This window comes from Apteryx mantelli, chromosome 23 (genome assembly GCF_036417845.1).
Source record: "Apteryx mantelli isolate bAptMan1 chromosome 23, bAptMan1.hap1, whole genome shotgun sequence".
NCBI lineage: Eukaryota > Metazoa > Chordata > Aves > Apterygiformes > Apterygidae > Apteryx > Apteryx mantelli.
In genome coordinates this window covers 8,465,664-8,481,480 of record NC_090000.1, presented here as the reverse complement: position 1 = coordinate 8,481,480, position 15,817 = coordinate 8,465,664, and the positions used below count along the sequence as shown (strand labels likewise).

The 15,817-nt window shown below is 55.1% G+C and overlaps 1 protein-coding gene across 3 annotated transcripts in view; it reads right to left on the bottom strand.

The window, feature by feature from the left end:
• Positions 1-15,817, bottom strand: part of KIRREL3 (kirre like nephrin family adhesion molecule 3) — a 368,368-nt gene that overhangs the window by 24,421 nt on the left and 328,130 nt on the right. For all 3 annotated transcript variants that reach the window (XM_067310235.1, XM_067310237.1, XM_067310236.1), the window contains exons 8-10: positions 6,167-6,315; positions 5,600-5,727; positions 1,276-1,402 (exon numbers count right to left, since the gene is read on the bottom strand). In XM_067310235.1, the coding sequence (XP_067166336.1) occupies positions 1,276-1,402; positions 5,600-5,727; positions 6,167-6,315 (404 nt within the window). The remainder of the gene's footprint in view (positions 1-1,275; positions 1,403-5,599; positions 5,728-6,166; positions 6,316-15,817) is intronic.

Genomic DNA, 15,817 nt, shown 5'->3' with positions numbered 1-15,817 from the left:
CCCGCACAGCGGGGCCCCCAGCAGCACGCGTTAGCGGCAAGGGGCACAGCACGTGCTCGGCTCCGGGGAGACGTGCAAAGCTGAGAAGCAAAGATTTCGTTTGCTCCCGCGCCAGCTCTGCAGGGCAAAAACTCAGCAGCAGTGTGAGCTGCAGAGCTCTCTCGAGAGGCTCTTCCGTGCCGCACACTGCAAACAGCCCAGTGAGCGCTTTGCTCTGCATTCAAGGCGGACGGGTGCCTGGCCGGTGTCACAAAGGGAGCAAGTTCTTTGTGTGTGCTAATTTGTTGCTTTGTTTTACTGCAAGCGATTTTAACTGTAATTAAAACCCAGCAGCCGGTGGGGAAGGAGCATGCCGGCGCTGGGGAGCTCAGTCGAAGTCAAGGCAGTGGTTGGCTTTCAGTACCCTGCTGTGCTGCCCTTGGCTTCTCTTTCCAGCATTATCTCCATTTGAAATGAACACTTGCTGCCACCTGGGCTGCTTCCCTGCTTATTTTCCTCTCTTTGCGACAGTGAGTGGGGACCGAAACGTGCCGGTTTGCCAGGCAGGTGAGAGACAATGCAAGATTCATACTCTATTTATGCTGTTTGCAGCCTGCCTGGCTCTTTTCCTTTGTACAGGCTGGCACAAGGCATGTTTAGACTGGAAATCATCACCGGCTGCTGCAGCGTCCCAGCCAGGTCACTGATAAACTACAGGGCTGTGGAGCGCTTCCCAGCTCCCGGGCCCGGGTGAGGGTCTGGGCCACATCCTGACGCTGTGCTGGGGGAGAGCCAGGCAGCCCGGTTATGTAGCGGCGCTTTCTCTCACAGGTCTTTCCACGTGTGCTCGGAGAGAGTGATGAGGCTTCTGGTTTCAGATCCAGGCTCAATTCCCAGCTCTGTAGCCGTACAACAGCGATGACAGTGCTCTCCGACCTTGCAAGGGTTTTGCGAGATAAATCTATTAAAGATTTAAAGATGCTCGCTCCCAGCTACTCAGTAAACCCTTGTTGATAATATGGAACCAAACAGATCTCAGCTAATGTTGGTTTTTGCAGTTCTGGGGCTTGCTTTAACCGATGAATCTCCAGGTAAATGAATGCAGTTCCATGAATCCAAATTGCTCATACTGCCCACACAGCAGGATCCTCCCAGATCCAACTAAGGATAAGATTTATCCAGAAAAGCAAACACCTAAGTGGATACCTCAAAACTCACGCGAACAAGCTGTCAAAGCAACAGGGAGAAAAACAATGAGACACCAGGACAGAATAACGACAGAAAAGCAAGAGGTACCGTTGACAGTCAGCGTAACCTCGCGTTCACCCGCGCCAACCCGCGGGACCACTGCTCGGCACACGTATTTCCCAGCATCTTCCTGGCGGACGGACTTCAGCGTCAGCTTGTTCTCGTTGCTCAGGACCTGGAAGAGAGGAGGGGATTGCTGTCAGGACGGGCAACGTGAAGTGGAACAGAGCTCGCTAGGAGCTCAAGGGCAGCTCAGAGAAAACAGTACTCTTTGAAGTGACTAAGCCCATCGTCTAAAATGGGATGGAAATATCACTTATTGCTGTTGGCCACGGAATAGGGAAACCACCCATTTGAGGGGGAAATACAAGTCCTGTTCTCGTGCATTTGAATTCTTACAAATTTCCATTTTGCAAAAAGCCCCACAGGAGTCCAAAAGAGTTCAAGGCACAGGGGAAAAGTTTTGGTGACTGTGTTCCTCTTTTTATGCCAAAGATGAATCATCCAGAATGATGCTTTTAAAATGGGAAACGCTTTGCCCACTTCTAACCACAGCAAAGCCCACGAGGAGGACCAGAACCAGACTCTGAGGCGCAGGAAAGCAATGACGCATAACCGCTTTGTAACCAGGAGCAGAAAAGCTTTCAAGAGAGCCACACTCCACACAACTGTATTTCTGCGACTGCAGGTGCAGGACAGGCTGCCAGGCCTTCTTCACACTTGGTGATTTCAAACCCAGCAGCAGTGGGAGACCAGCGTGGAGAGCTGGCAGCCCCCCGGGAACTGGGGCTCGACAGCCTGGGAAATCTCCACTGCTTTTGGCAAGCCTGAGCCCCCCCCGATAAGGAGGCTGCAACAGGGATATTAGCTATGCTGCCCTCCTGCCCTGGCAGTGCAATTAGCAGCCTTAAATAAACCCTGAAAAGTGCTGAAGCAAAGAGATCTGGCGAAGCTGTCAGCAGAATCCCAGCGCCGGTGGTATTTGAAAAACGTGGCCAGTCTAAAACAAATAGCAGCTCTCGGAGCAAGTGTTTCCCAATCACCTGGGCTGGAAACACTTGCCTGGTGGCTAATTCCTCCTCGTCGCCGTTGCCTCTCTCCGAGGACTTTGCACAGAGCCTCCCACTCGCAGGCCAGCCCCTCACCCCTGCGCCCCCCGCGCCTGCCGCCTGCTCCCTGCCAGGAAAGTGGTGTCCCCAGGTGCCGCTTCCCTCCCGCGGCTGCTTGCTTTGCGAAAACATCCAGCTGCGTTGGCTGCCGCAAGCGCCGCAGAGCTGATGCCTCCAGGAATTTGCGCTGATGCTTTACAAAGCGCTCGGTGCCCTAAGCGACGCTTAGGCGTGCAGGGAAAGCATCTCCTTTCCACGTGCTGCGTTCGGGGGAGCTGCCAGGTCAGGCGCGTTTCATCTCGAACCGCTGCCCGGGGATGCCGTGCTGCACCCTAAAGGGCCGCGAAGTCCCTCGTGGCCAAGGGCTGAGCTGGAGCTCTGCAGTGGGGCGATGCAGCAGAGCAGACGCAGCCCACGACCTGCTAATGCAAACCTGCCTTGGCGAAAGGGGTGGCAGCTATGCCGGGTGGCTGTGGGACACGGCTGCGGTTGATCCGGGTAGCCCCGTAGTGAAAAGATGGGGATCGCATCCCTAACCTGGCAATAGCCACGGAGAAGCCGTAACACAGATTTTAATATGCTTTCTAAACCCACTGTTTCAGCATTCATTGTGAAACTATCCATGCAAATGCCTGTGCTTGCTTGGCCTCAGCCTGTCTTTGGGTTTTGAGTTGTTTTCTTCCTGGTAAAAGGGCACAGGAAAGAAGGCAACTTGCAGGGAGGTATTTCCTAGGATCCCAACCCAGCTCCTGAAGCGGAGGGCTGGGAAAAGAGCAGCCCTGCTCCCACGTCTCACTACAAAGGCTGGAGGCTGATGGGCTTTACAAAGCAGTATCAGCTGTCAGCATCCCTTGGGGGAGACGGAGACGGCTCTGCCGAACAGCGCAAGAATCTCTGCTGGGTTAAAACGGCTGGCGAGCCCGTCCTGAGCCCTGAGATCCGTGGCGTGCTCCAAGACCGCGTGAGTCAGCTAGAGGGAGCCAAATAAAAAGGGAGACGGCTGGCCGGCGTGCTGCCTGGGTGCTGCGGAGCCGAGAGCGACGGCGGTTCCCCGGCTCCGCGAGATGGGCTGGGGCACGAAGCTGCCGGGGAGCAAAGGCAAGGCCTGAAGCGTGGTCAGCGCTGGACCTCCTTTCTAAACGCTCGGCAGGCTCCAGCGGCTTTGCGAAAAGGAGTTAACTGTCTAGGGCGAGAGCGCTGCCCGTGTTCAGACGGTGATAATAACCGAGAGGAACAACAACTGCTGCAGTGGGACGGGAAGCCACCCAGGGATTATTGACCCACTGGGATTCCTTCGCTCTGATTCAAGCCATCAGCTCTCCCAAGTCTGTAATTACTTCCCAGGAGACAGCCTGCTCTGAGGCCATTCCCACTTGGAAAAAATACCCCAGCGGTTAACGCAGACACTTGCCTCATGCATGTTTCCAGCGTTGGGCGATCCCGGCTCCCCTTCCTGGCCGCTGCACTGTGTGCGCCCTGGCCAGGGAGGGAGTGGAGGGGAGCAGCCTGACTCAGCCCATTTATCTCGCTCCCACGTGAGTTTAGCAGGCTAATAATACCTAATCCTGGGCTGGGTAAGTCAGCGTTACCTCACCGACTTCATTTGCCCAGACGAAGTCAAGAGATGCTTTCAAACACAAACCTGCGTGTGCCTTGGGCAGCTGCCGCTTTCCAACGAGTTTAACTTCTCAGCTCTCCTTTAGCTTCTTAACGCGGCTTGCTCAGCCCTCCTGTCTGTAAAGAGGGGATCAGAGCATCTCGCACCTCCCTGGGCTGGCTGAGACGTGATTAGTATTTGCAAAGCTCATTTCGCTTTTCAGGACAAAAGAGACGCTGAGGAGTCTGCTGGGCCGGATCCGGACTTCCCTCGTTTGAGCAGGCTCCAGCCCACACAGAGGGGCCGAGCCGGAGTCAGCACGGTACGATGTGACCTCTGATCTCAAAGTATCTTGTCCCCTATCACAATTTCAAATACAGTGCAGGAATGAATGGATTTGAGGAAAGGTGTGCTTGTAATTCGAGGACTCATCACCAAAACAGCTCTTAAGCACTGCAGTAGCTTCTCCCCCTTAAAGCTTGTTTCTACTGAAGTCAATGGCAAAACCTCCCTTGACAGCAATGGGCCCCAGAGCAATTCTAGAGGAGAAAAGTTTCCAAATAGCTCAGAGATATGGGACAGGAGAGCACAAAGGAGAACCGAGCAAATACTTAAGGGCTTGTTGAGGTGCCTCGAGGTTCAGGAGACCCACAGGTTTGGAGGCCAGCAAGGACCGCTACCGTCTTTCCGTCTGAGCCTCCTGCTCAGTGCAGGCTTGAGACATTGCATGCTGGCCCCGTCGCTGCCCCCGTCGCCCGTTCGCTGAGCACGGCAGCGGTGGGAGCGCGGGCTGCAGGAGTCCCTGTGCAGCCTGCAAAGGCCCTGCTCCTCCCCACTGGCGCAGTGCTCAACATGTAGATGATTTATAAAAGTGCTACCTGTCAGCGAGAGGTTAAGTCATGCTCTGGCCTCTGTTTAACCCTGATGTTGATCATCATGTGAATCAATTCTGCTTCTGTTAGGACTGCTTTATGAACACATCCTGCAGGCGAGACCTGCGTGCGCCCTAGAAGGTGGCTCTGCACGTTCCTCCTCGCTGGGCCTCGATGGGGCAGGGTCAGATAATCCACTGCCCTGTTTCCTCTGCTGCAGCAGTGGTATCCTGAGTTTCGGCAGCCTCTTTTTCCCTTTGCCTCTCCCAAGATGGGGCTGCTCTGGGATGAGCATGCTGCTCCCAGGAACATTAGCTAACCTAGCGGGGGGGGGCACCCGGCCGCTGGAGCAGCTGGACTGTCACAGGCCAAGTGGGAGAGTGGAGAAGTGAGTTCTTGAAGCTACTCAGCCAAGTTCCCTGGGCTCTAGGCACTCCAGGCTAGCGCACGGCCTGACCTTCCAACCTGCCATCAAAATGCCTCGTGAATTCACATCCACTTTTATCTAAAATGCTACAAAGGTAATAAACACTTTACTGCTTTATGCACTTCTCTGGACCAACTGCGGACACTCGCCGCAGCCTTGCTGACCAGGACTACGGCCTGAGAGCCGCTACTCTGTAACGCCATGCCAAGCCCTTCAGTCGACTGGCTTTCGGAGCAGCCTCGTAGGGCCAGCGTTTGTCCAGACAGCGTCTCCCGGCCTGTGGGTACGGCCTGTGGGCTTTGCTCCGAGACGGGGGGCTTTGCGCCCTGAATGTGCCATTCCCCACCAGCCCGGCAGCAATTCTTACCACGCCTGAGCCTCGCTTCATCCAGACAATGGTGAGAGACGGGTTCCCAGTCCAGGCACAGTTGAAGACTGCGTCCGAGCCCAGGTCAACGAGGAGGGACTGCGGTTCTGTCGCCATCCGGGGCCCAACTGTATAGGGAAGACCGGCATCACTCCCAGTGATGGGCTCTGTCAGCTAAAAGCCCTCAAACCAAACGCTCGCTGTGTCAGGGGAAGCTGTGGAGGGTCCTGATGTAACCCTGGGTCACAGCTGCATACGGCCCCCAAATAAACCAGAAGAGCTAGAGCCAGGTGCCTGCTTCCGCAGTGCCAGAAACGCCAGCTCCCCGAGGGACCGCCGCCTCCAGGGCTGTGCATTCACAAGGCGGGAGTCCCGTCAACAGCTCTGCAGAGCGTCTGGGCTGCAAGGGAGCCCAGAGAGTCCTGGTCACTCTGGGATTGTCAGAGCTAGCCAAGCAATTCCGTGTCCCCTTCCCATTAATTTTTGGCAGCTCTGCTGGCCCTGCTATTAGATGCCGTTTATAAACTCAGCCCTGGGAAGTCAGTCTTGAGCTGACAAATTACTTACAATAGACGTCCACGGTCCTGCTGATGTTTGTGCTGCCCAGCGCGTTGGTAACCTCACAGGAGACTGGCTCAAAGAAGAAGGTGTGGTCCACGATGGTTTCATAGAAGTCACCGGATGCTTCCTTTATTACTTGGCCTTTTTTCGCCCACCTGCGGTACAAGAAAGGGTGGGAATGTGTTGCTGTTGTGTTGCTTTCCATCCACAGGTGTGCAGTGATAGAGATGCCCTTGCAGCCGTGCTGTTATGCACGTGGCTGGCAGTGCCGAAGCGCTGCAGGCCACAGGGTGCCCACTGCTGCCCTTGACTTTAGGAGGGATGTGCTCGTCTTCGGCATCATCCTCATCCCCAGGGATGGGGCACAGAGTGGCCTGAGGCCTTCTCCCTTTTCAGCTTTCTGCCTCCTAACTGCAGGTCCTGGAGATGAGCCATCAAACCCATGTGTACACGTATCCCTGCCTGAACGCCTTCAAAATAGACCAAAATTGCTATTTCCCAATGAAAGCCAGTTTCACCGGAAATAAACTTCACTCCTCAGGACTGCAGGCCATGGGTAGAAGTGCTTTGTGATGGGAGAGATGGGACAGGGCAAGTCTCAGAAGGTGGGGAACACGGTGCCAAGACAAAGCTGCCACCTGTTGAACACTTGCCAACCAACGCTGTTGGTCCTTCCACATCAAAACCACTAAAAACCCCTTCAGCTTCCCCCCACTTCCACCCTTTTTCCCCTCTTCCTTCATTTTTTTCCATCGAAGAGAACTTTTATCCCTTTAAGGCAGCTGAAATAACATTACCCTGAAAAGCCAAGCTGGCATTTGCAACACTGCAACTTGCAAATTGTCTTGGAGAACAAGCTGTCAACTCAGCACTTGAATTAAGCCGCTGTTTGCCAAACAATGAGCAAATGTGACCTAATGGGGCACCATCTGGCAACCTGCCACTCTGGAGTGGGTGGAAAAGACGGGAGATGCTGTCAGGCTGTGTGAAACTCCAGCCACTCTTTGGGGGAAGGGAAAGAAAGCGCAGAAAACAGTTTGGGGAAAAAAATAATAAGCGTACCGAAACAACTGACAGTTAAAGTGGAGGGAAGAGGATTTCCCCGAGGAATCTCTGCCTGTCTCAGGGGCGTTTGCTTCTGGTTGCACCAGATGGGATGGGATGTTCGGAAAAGATGGGATGGGTTGGGGGAAGAGGCAGGTGCCGGGAGTCTGCTGTTGGGGCACGGGGCAATTTCAAGGCATCTTCCTGCAACAGTTACAATCCCCGTGGCCTCTCCTGTGCTCCAGGGAGCTGGGCAGTGTTTCGGGAAGGGCAGCAGATGCTCTGCAAACCCCCAGCACTGCAAACTGTTCCCTAGCATCCCTCTCCTCCCAGCACTGCAGCCTAGACCCAGCCTTGCCACCCTGCAGGGCAAAGAACGGCCAGGGCCGGGCTGGGAAGGCCAACGGCAGGACATGAGTCCACCACAGCATGGCTTTTCTTACGAGCCTTTCCGCTCCTCTGCGCACACGGCCATTTCAAGGTGAAAATCCAATCTCCAATGCATTCATGGAGGCTCATTTTTCCCCAGCTCTGCAGGAGAAATGCCCACAGTGTTGTCCTCCTCCCCACCGCCCCGGCACGGGGAGCAGAGTGCCCAGAGGGACCCCACCGCCCTGCTCAGGCAGGTCTCGCAGCCGCCGATGCCTCTGCCAGCCGTCCCACACCACACACAGGTTCCCCTGGCTTTAACGCCGCACTTGCGCTGCCCAAAAGGCAGCTGAAGGCGACGGAGACGCAGTGAACGCGTACAACCAAAGAGGGACGCTGCTGGAAGCAGACAGTTGCCCCACGTGGCTCTGTGGGGCTCGCACGAGCCCCCGCCGTCAGCTCCGGAGAGCAAAACGCCAGCTCATCGCGGACTGCTGCGGCCCGGGTCGGGGAAGAGCTCTGACAGTGCCGCTAGAGCAAATTCCCCGTGCGCGGGCTAAAGTGAACCTAATTGAATCAGGACAGCTGACCTGCAAGGCTTCACCCACCATCTGATGACACAAGCGTTTTGAAAGAGATGTATTAGCAGCACAGATGTGAGCTGATTTGTATGCACTTATCTGCTCTCTCCTTTCATTTATCTTTGCACCTCTAACAGATGCTGACTGGCCACTTCGGCTTCCCCGTCCTGCCTCCCTCCCCGCACCCCCCTTCCGTAATTCATCAGGAGACTCCGCTTTTATCTCTAGGGCTGTGCTTCACGTGCTAATGAGGGAAGCTCCTCTTACGGCAAGAGGAGCGCAAATCACACCTTCCACCTGCCGCTCCAAAACGCTGAATGACCATTAACGTTCTGGTGACGCCTTTCTCATCCCGGAGGGAACCGAAACCGAAGTCAAACGGCTCGTGAAAGGTCGGACAGCAAGCCTGATCTAACCGGTACGCTTCACCGCCTGAAGCCGGATGCTGCCTCCTTCCCACTGGAGCGACGGTGGGATCCTCGCTGCCCATCCTGGAGAGCATGTGCCGGTGCTCGGGCAGCAGCTGGGCTCCAAGGGCTGCTCCTCGCCCGGGGCCGCGGCGGCAGGATCCATGGGGATCCACAAGAGCTGGCCGTTCTCTGCCCTGAAGCTTTGCACAGCTTGTGGGGTGGAGAAGAAATCGGTCCTCATCTCCTCCTGTTTGGCCTGCTGGTCAAAGGGGCCTGAATCTGTCCCTCACCAACACTTGAGGGATGCAAGGAAGCAAGGAAGGCAGAAAGTCAGAAAGGAAGGTAGAAAGAAAGCTAGAAAGAAGGTTAGAAAGGAAGATAGAAAGGTAGAGGGAAGGGAAAGGGAAGGCAAAGGCAAAGGGAGAGTTTTCTCCAACTCTTCTATTGCCAGGAATGAAATATTACTAGTAACCTGTGGACTTGTCGGGTTTCCTATAGACAAAAGCATTGTGCTTTACATATTTGTTCAAAACCTATTGCTTCTGCAAAACTGGATTTCCCCAGCGGAGAGATGTGTCATAAAAAGCAATTTTTTGTGCTTCAGCAGAGATCAAGGTTCTTGCTCTAGTTTTCCAAGGTTTAACACTTCTGAATCAATGTGGCTGAACAAGCACTACAGACCTTTTATAATGCCAAATTGCTTTTTAACAACAACAGCTGATAACCCTCGGTGAAGCTTCCCAAGACGTGCTTGTGGACAGCCAGAAGCCAAGTTACCCATGTCTTTAACAAGCCTGCAACATGCCTTTCTTACCTATTAACCTTTTGTTAATTATTTATAAACAGATTCTAGGTAAAATGTAGCCGAGAATACGGTTGAGGATGTTGGACTCCTGCGCATGGCTCTCTGCTTGGTGCATCCCCACGGACTCGCCTGCCCCTCCCTGATAAGCAGCTCCCGGCAAACCCGGCTGGAGCGTACGCGGAGGAGGGGGGCACCCCCATCTCCCCAAAGCCAATTTTGTTCCTCTCAAACATCTCACGGACCGGCGGCTTTTAAAGATGAGAGGGCAGCGCTCATCCGCTTTGATCTCAGGAACACAGCCTGCAATTTCCACCTGCGTTACCTCTTTATTAAGCACAATCGTCCATGCTGGTGAGCCAGAGAGACAGCCTGTCTCCAAGCCTTAAAGGGGATTTGCTTGCTTGATCTTCCCCTGCCATGAGACTCCTGATTTTTGGTAGCTTGGTCCTTTTTCCGAGCCGTTCCTGCCAAGGGCAAGTCCTCTTCCCCTGATGCTTTGAGCTCTTTATCAGGCAGCCGCTCCAGGGAGGATTACTCCGGGATGTCAGCTTGATGTCCGGCCCGCGTGCGAATTCCCGCCGGGCCTCCCTCGCCCGTCTCAAACCGCCTGGTGCCGAACGCCACGGCCGTCGCGCTCCTTGGCCCTCGCCGTGCCGGCATGCTGGGCGCCGCGACGCCTCCGCAGCCCCGTCCGCTTCGGCCCGTTGCAGTTGCTGCCTAGCGTCTCACCGCCCGTACATCCAGCCCGGCTCCCAGCCGGCGCTCCCTGTCCTGCCACCCTCGAGCGCATGGGCTTCTTTCATTTCTTTCCTTACCTCGGAGGTATTTATAGACTGCAAGCGTGTCGCCCATTTTCTTCCCCTCTGGGCTGAGTCTCATTTTGCTATTTCCTCTTTTCCTTATTTCCTTTCCCAGATTTCTAACCTCTCTGCAGCTCTGCCTTTATTTTTCGGTGGCCCCTCTGGAGGGAGTGCCCAGTGCCTGCCAGTTCAGTATCTTCTGGAAACTGAATCGGCCTCGGTGAAGAAGGAAATCAAATTTCAACCAGGAAACAGATATTTCGATCCCAGCTTCAAAGGGGTTATTACAGAGAGCAATGAGAAAAAAGTGATTAGAGAATAACTCCCCCCCCCCCCGGGTCCTTTTAGCACTTAAAAACGAGAGGGAAGGGAGGTACCTCTCCAAGGAGATGATCTCCAGAGAAGTAGCATTTCTCTGACTGCATCGATCGCAAGAGCAAGAGTGCAAGCCAATAAATAAAAAAGGACAGTGTGGGATATGTTTGTTTGCAAGCGATGCTGGGGGTTTGTTCTGTTTTTCGTGCGTCAGTGTTACTCCAGCGACCCGTCCCAGTTTCCGAAGGAAACCTGCCAAACGCTGGGAGACCGGGCGCTGCTGGAAGCGCCCTGGGTTGGGACGAAGCCTCCTGGCTTCCTTCCAGGCTCTTAGTGAAAGCTGCTTGGCCGAGTTTTTTCTGTGCAGGCGATTTTAATTTGTGTGCCTGAAGGACAGGCACACACGAAGCGCCCACGATAACATATAAAGTGATATAAAGTAGGAGCTACCCCCCACACCGGGCAACCCCGCACTTACAGCTCCCACTGCCGATTTCCGCTGCGCTGCCGGGAAAATGCAGCACCTTTCTCCCAAGCACGAACCGGCAGCCGTGCAGGGAAAGGCCGTGGCGACCTTAGGTTGGGCGATCAGTGAGATGTGCAGGCCCTTAACGCCGCTGAATCAGGACAGCAAATGAATGCATTTATTCTGACTTCAGCCAGCTAGCTGCTGTCTCGCTTGCGTGCTGGGCAAAGCTGCAGATTCAATTAGATTATAAAAAATGAAATTCAAACCAGAGCGTTTCAGGACTCCTGGCTGCTGCGACGTTTTTATCTGCTTCTTCCCTGTTGGCCATCGGGGGGGGAAGAGCCAGGATTTACTCCAGACAGGAACGGGGCCCATACAGCAATTTGGGTCCATCTCCTTCTAACAGATCCACCCTTCAGATCCGCCCCATCCTGAGCCCGTTCCTTCACAAAACTGCTCTTTAAACTGACTGACGGCTGTCCGGACCGACCCTATTTCTACGCACAACCCTGCCGCGCTCAGGACCTCGCTCTGCAACGCAACAGCCGGAAGAGCCGCTGCTCGGGGGGCCCGTCCACAGCCCGCGGTGTCGCGCCCGGCGCCAAGAGTGCTGCTCGCCCTACGGAGCGCCGCCACGGAGCGAAGCGTCGCTAGCGAGCACCGTGTCCGCCTCAGCGCCGGCCACGCTCGCGCTAACAAATGAATTCCTCTGTCTGCAGCAAAAGGACTTGTAATTCTTCAGCAAACAGCGTGTGTGAAGAAGCTGTTTACCGGAATTTGTAGTCGTGTCATGTCACTGCCCCCCGAGTAAAGCGATGTTGCTTCGGTGCGTGCTTGGATGAGGGAAAATATTCGGCTCTGAAAGCCGGCTACGACTGCTCGATGCTCTTGCTCCCGCGTTAACGCCTTCGCTCCCCCCCCCCCGACAGCCCCAAACATCGGGGGGAAACACCAGTTTCCCCAGCGGCAACCCAGGGGTTGGCAGTTCCTCCATGGGGAACACGCAACCTTTTCTCCTTGCCTTTTCACCTGCTCCCCCCGGCAGCCACCTCTCCCGGGGAGCCCAGGGCGGTCACCGCTTCGGCCCTCGCTGGGCACGTTTTTGCCAAACGCGGCCCGCCAGGAGCGCTCGCCAGCGGCCCCCGCGCTCCCGAACCAGACCTCCCGCCGGATCGGCTCCTCCGATCGAGCGCAACCCAGGCTAGTGGAGTGTATCGTAATTTTTAATTAACAATGCAAAATAAAACAGTTGCTTGCCGTATAAATTGTGTTTACCAAGAATGACTTAAAATAGATAAATATTTTCTTGGACGCATTTTAATTGCCTAATAAAAGTACCGAGAACACCCACAAACACCTTAAATAAATGCATGGCTCACGGAATGAATTAATTAACATTTCATTCCTGGGAAGGGCTATTAATTGCTACAAATTGCTCCGAGAATGGGTTTTGCTGCTTTATTGCCAGCACTACCTTCGGTTACCAGTGCTATAACGTGGCGGGCCCCCCTCGTCCGCGGGCGAGGGCTTTGCCCCCGCGCGGTGGCTGCCGGCAGGACGCCGCGAACGCCAGCCCGCATCCCTCTGCCGCTGGCGGACGGGCAGCCCCCACGCAGGGGACGGGCTCGTGGACGCTGGGCGTAGGAGCTCGGAGGGCCGTAAGGGGCAGAGGGCAGCGGACGGCTCGTACCGCTAACGCTGGCCGTGCCGGGCAGCCCCGCGTTGGCCGAGCATCCCCCGTTGAGCGACAGGCTGGGGAGCGCAGACTGAGCGAGCAACAGGGCCCGAGCGGCGTCGCGCTGCCCCCCTGCACCGCTCCGGCATGATGCATCGCCCAAATTATTTCTTTATTAAGAGTAAATTTCCATAATGGTGATGTATGGGGTTATTCCTCTTCTCCTGTCGGCTCCCTCCCTAATGAAGACGTGTGGGCCCCGGCAGAGCCCTGTGCGGTGCCTCCGCCGCGTGGCAGCCGTGCTCCCCTCGTGCCGATGTGGCGGGTTCGTTTTTCAGCCGGCACAGGCCATAGGTAACCTCTCCGCCACCTAAATTACGTGGCTGGGCCTTCCAGTTTGGGTCGTCGGAGCTTTAATCGAGTTCAGGAGGGCAAAGAACGTCCTTGCTGGCGGCTGGCCTGTCCTCCATCGCGCGGCCCAGGGCCGCGGAGAGCATTCCTCAGCCGGGGTGGCAGGAAGGCGACGGGCAGGTCTGGCGGCTCTGCGTGGCACTGGGAACGACCCAGCTTTGGGCCAAAGGTGGGGCTGTTTGCAGAGCATCCATCCTGCAGCCCCTGGAGATTACATATATATCTTCTTCCTTCAGCGTCCCCCAGGTTTTCCTCCATGCTTGGGTCCCATTTGCATCCCAGGCACAATTAGCGCCTCTACTAAAGAGCTCCGTGGGTCTTGTTTTGAGGTTTAACAAAGAAGCCGGCAGGCTGGGAGCAGGGCAGAGCTTGCCTTACTTTGGTGCTCGCTGGAGAAATGCTGACTTGTTAGCAGCAGCCCTGGGAATTTCTTGTCTTCGTTTTCCGTTCCTCAAAACTTCACAACCTGAGTCGTGAAACAATTGGATTTCTTACCGTTGGCAGCTGGACATGGATGCTCAAGTCAGGCTGGGCACCCCAGGAGACACACACCTGGGACCAGCACCATCGGAAGATGTCCATAGTGTTTACCCCCATCCCGCATGGTCTCGGGCTGTTCCATTAAACAACCGATATTATTTTGTCTGACGCGCATCCCAACCTGCGGAAAGCAGCGCTGGCCCTGGACCGCGGGTGTCAGATCCCTCGCCTGACACACCTCTGTCCGTGCACAGCCCGACGCAGCCGGGCCCTGCCGTGATGACACTTTTTCTGCCGCTTCTGCAGCCCACGTATGGTATGCTGTATGGGCCCACGTTGGTGGGCATCTCGGCTTTGTCGCGAAGGGTCGCACCGACAGAGCTTGGTGCTGACTTTGCCCAGCAGCTGGTAATCTCCCCTGCCCATGTTTTTCTCCCATGTTGCCTTTCTTTAGGAACAAATCAACAGTGAGAAAAACTGCAACTTTCTCCGGAATTTCAAGAGTTCAGGATGTCAGGCTTGAATCCCAGACATGGACATGTTTGGTGTCTGATTGCCCTTGCTGCAATACATCAGTTGCCGCTTCCGGGGTTTGATTGTTTTTAAACACTCTGAGGTTTTGATGATAATAATAACACCTTGCTGCGCAGAAGAAACCTCTGTCTTGATTTCCGTCAGTGTTCCCCCTCCTACCAAGCCAGGAGGTCTGCTATGAGTCTGATTGCTCATCAAAGGGAAGTCTTTAAAGGAGGTGCCTGTCTTAAATGCGGAGATTTTGCATCTCCTCCTCACCGTCAGCAGGTCCCAAGGGTGGGGAAAACCAGCAAGGGGCTCCTTGCATCTCCCCAGATTACCCTGGAGCGGAGCAACCTGAGCTTAGCTCTGCAGGGAGCGCGTTGCACTTGCGGCCAGGCCGCGCGGAGGACATCTTAGAGCACCTGGGCCGCCGGGCAGGAGATGGTTCTCCTGGAGAGCTGGGTTTGGGCTCTGACCACAGAGCTGAGGTCTTGCTGAGATGCTGCTTTGTGCAACCTTTCTGATTTCTGCAAAACGGGACCTTCTTGTGCTGTTTTGCCAGATGAAAGAAATGCCAGAGCAGGAACAGCCCTGTGCTAGACCTGCGCTGACCGTGAGCTCTGGGGTGCGGGAGCAGGGACGAAGCGGGGTGAGAAGGTTGCTCTCTTACAGATGACACAATTAAAGCTGGTGTTGCTGAACAAGCTTGGACAAGCCGCGGTTCATTTTGGTGAGAAAACAGTCAAAATGGCCTTTCGCTTAGTTACAGGGACCAGAACAAACTGGCCACAACAGCAGAGGGAAAGAAGTAAACAAAGTTGTTAACTTGCCCCTGACTTGACCGATCAACCGTTGTATATAGCTAAACCCGGCTGATGAGCCGTGCAGCTAATATGCGGCGTAATGCTACGCACCAGAGCCTGAGGAATCGGTAAAATGGGAATTTGCAGCTGGGGCTGCGCTGACCTGTGGAACACCTGGCTGTAAGCTTCAGCTCTGTGCGTGCCAGAAACGCGGGGCAGCCGCAGCCCGCGCAGCGCGGTTTGGCCCAGGGACTGCACGAGACACCTGCCCCGTGCACGAGCTTCCCTTGCCGGAGCTCGCGGCAGCAGCGAGGCTGCTTGTGCTGGCTGCTAGATACCCGTAGCACTGCAGGGAGAAATGCCTCGCTACTGGCGACCACTCTCGGCGCTTGCGGTGAACCTGGCTCTCTCCCTGCTCCAAAGGCTGCTCCGATTCAGGCTGCAACAGGGCAGGCACAGGCAAGGTGATTCCTTCCTCAAATCGAGCTGTTTTCTTGACAGATCAAAACAAAATGCAGATGCTTTAGATCTGGCAGTCTTTTAATTCTGCTGCTTAAAATCTTCTGCCCCCTCGTACGAGAGGCCTGCGCACCAATCCTGTCCCCATTACTCCCCGTTTCGGTGCCTCTCCGCTTGCAACGAGGGATGCTTTTTGTCCTCTTCTCTTTCACAATGCTGCCATCTTTGCAGTTAACTCCTCCCCGCTCCTTAAATCCTCAACCCCTGGAGTCACAAGATGATACGAAAAATATACTTTTTTCCCAAGACAAATTACTAGCGTTAAACTCCTGACCATTCTAGGTGCAGAGAAAGTTTAAACCCATTCAGACAGGTCCCCTGAAGTGACAGAGGGAAGCCAGGCTACGATAAAGAGCTGCTGAATGTGCTAATCCTGACTTTAATCATTTTGCCGAGGGAGGGAAAGCCGGGGCTGATGCTGGTTTGGCAGGAGGAGTTCGGATGCGCCACCTCTGCGTGG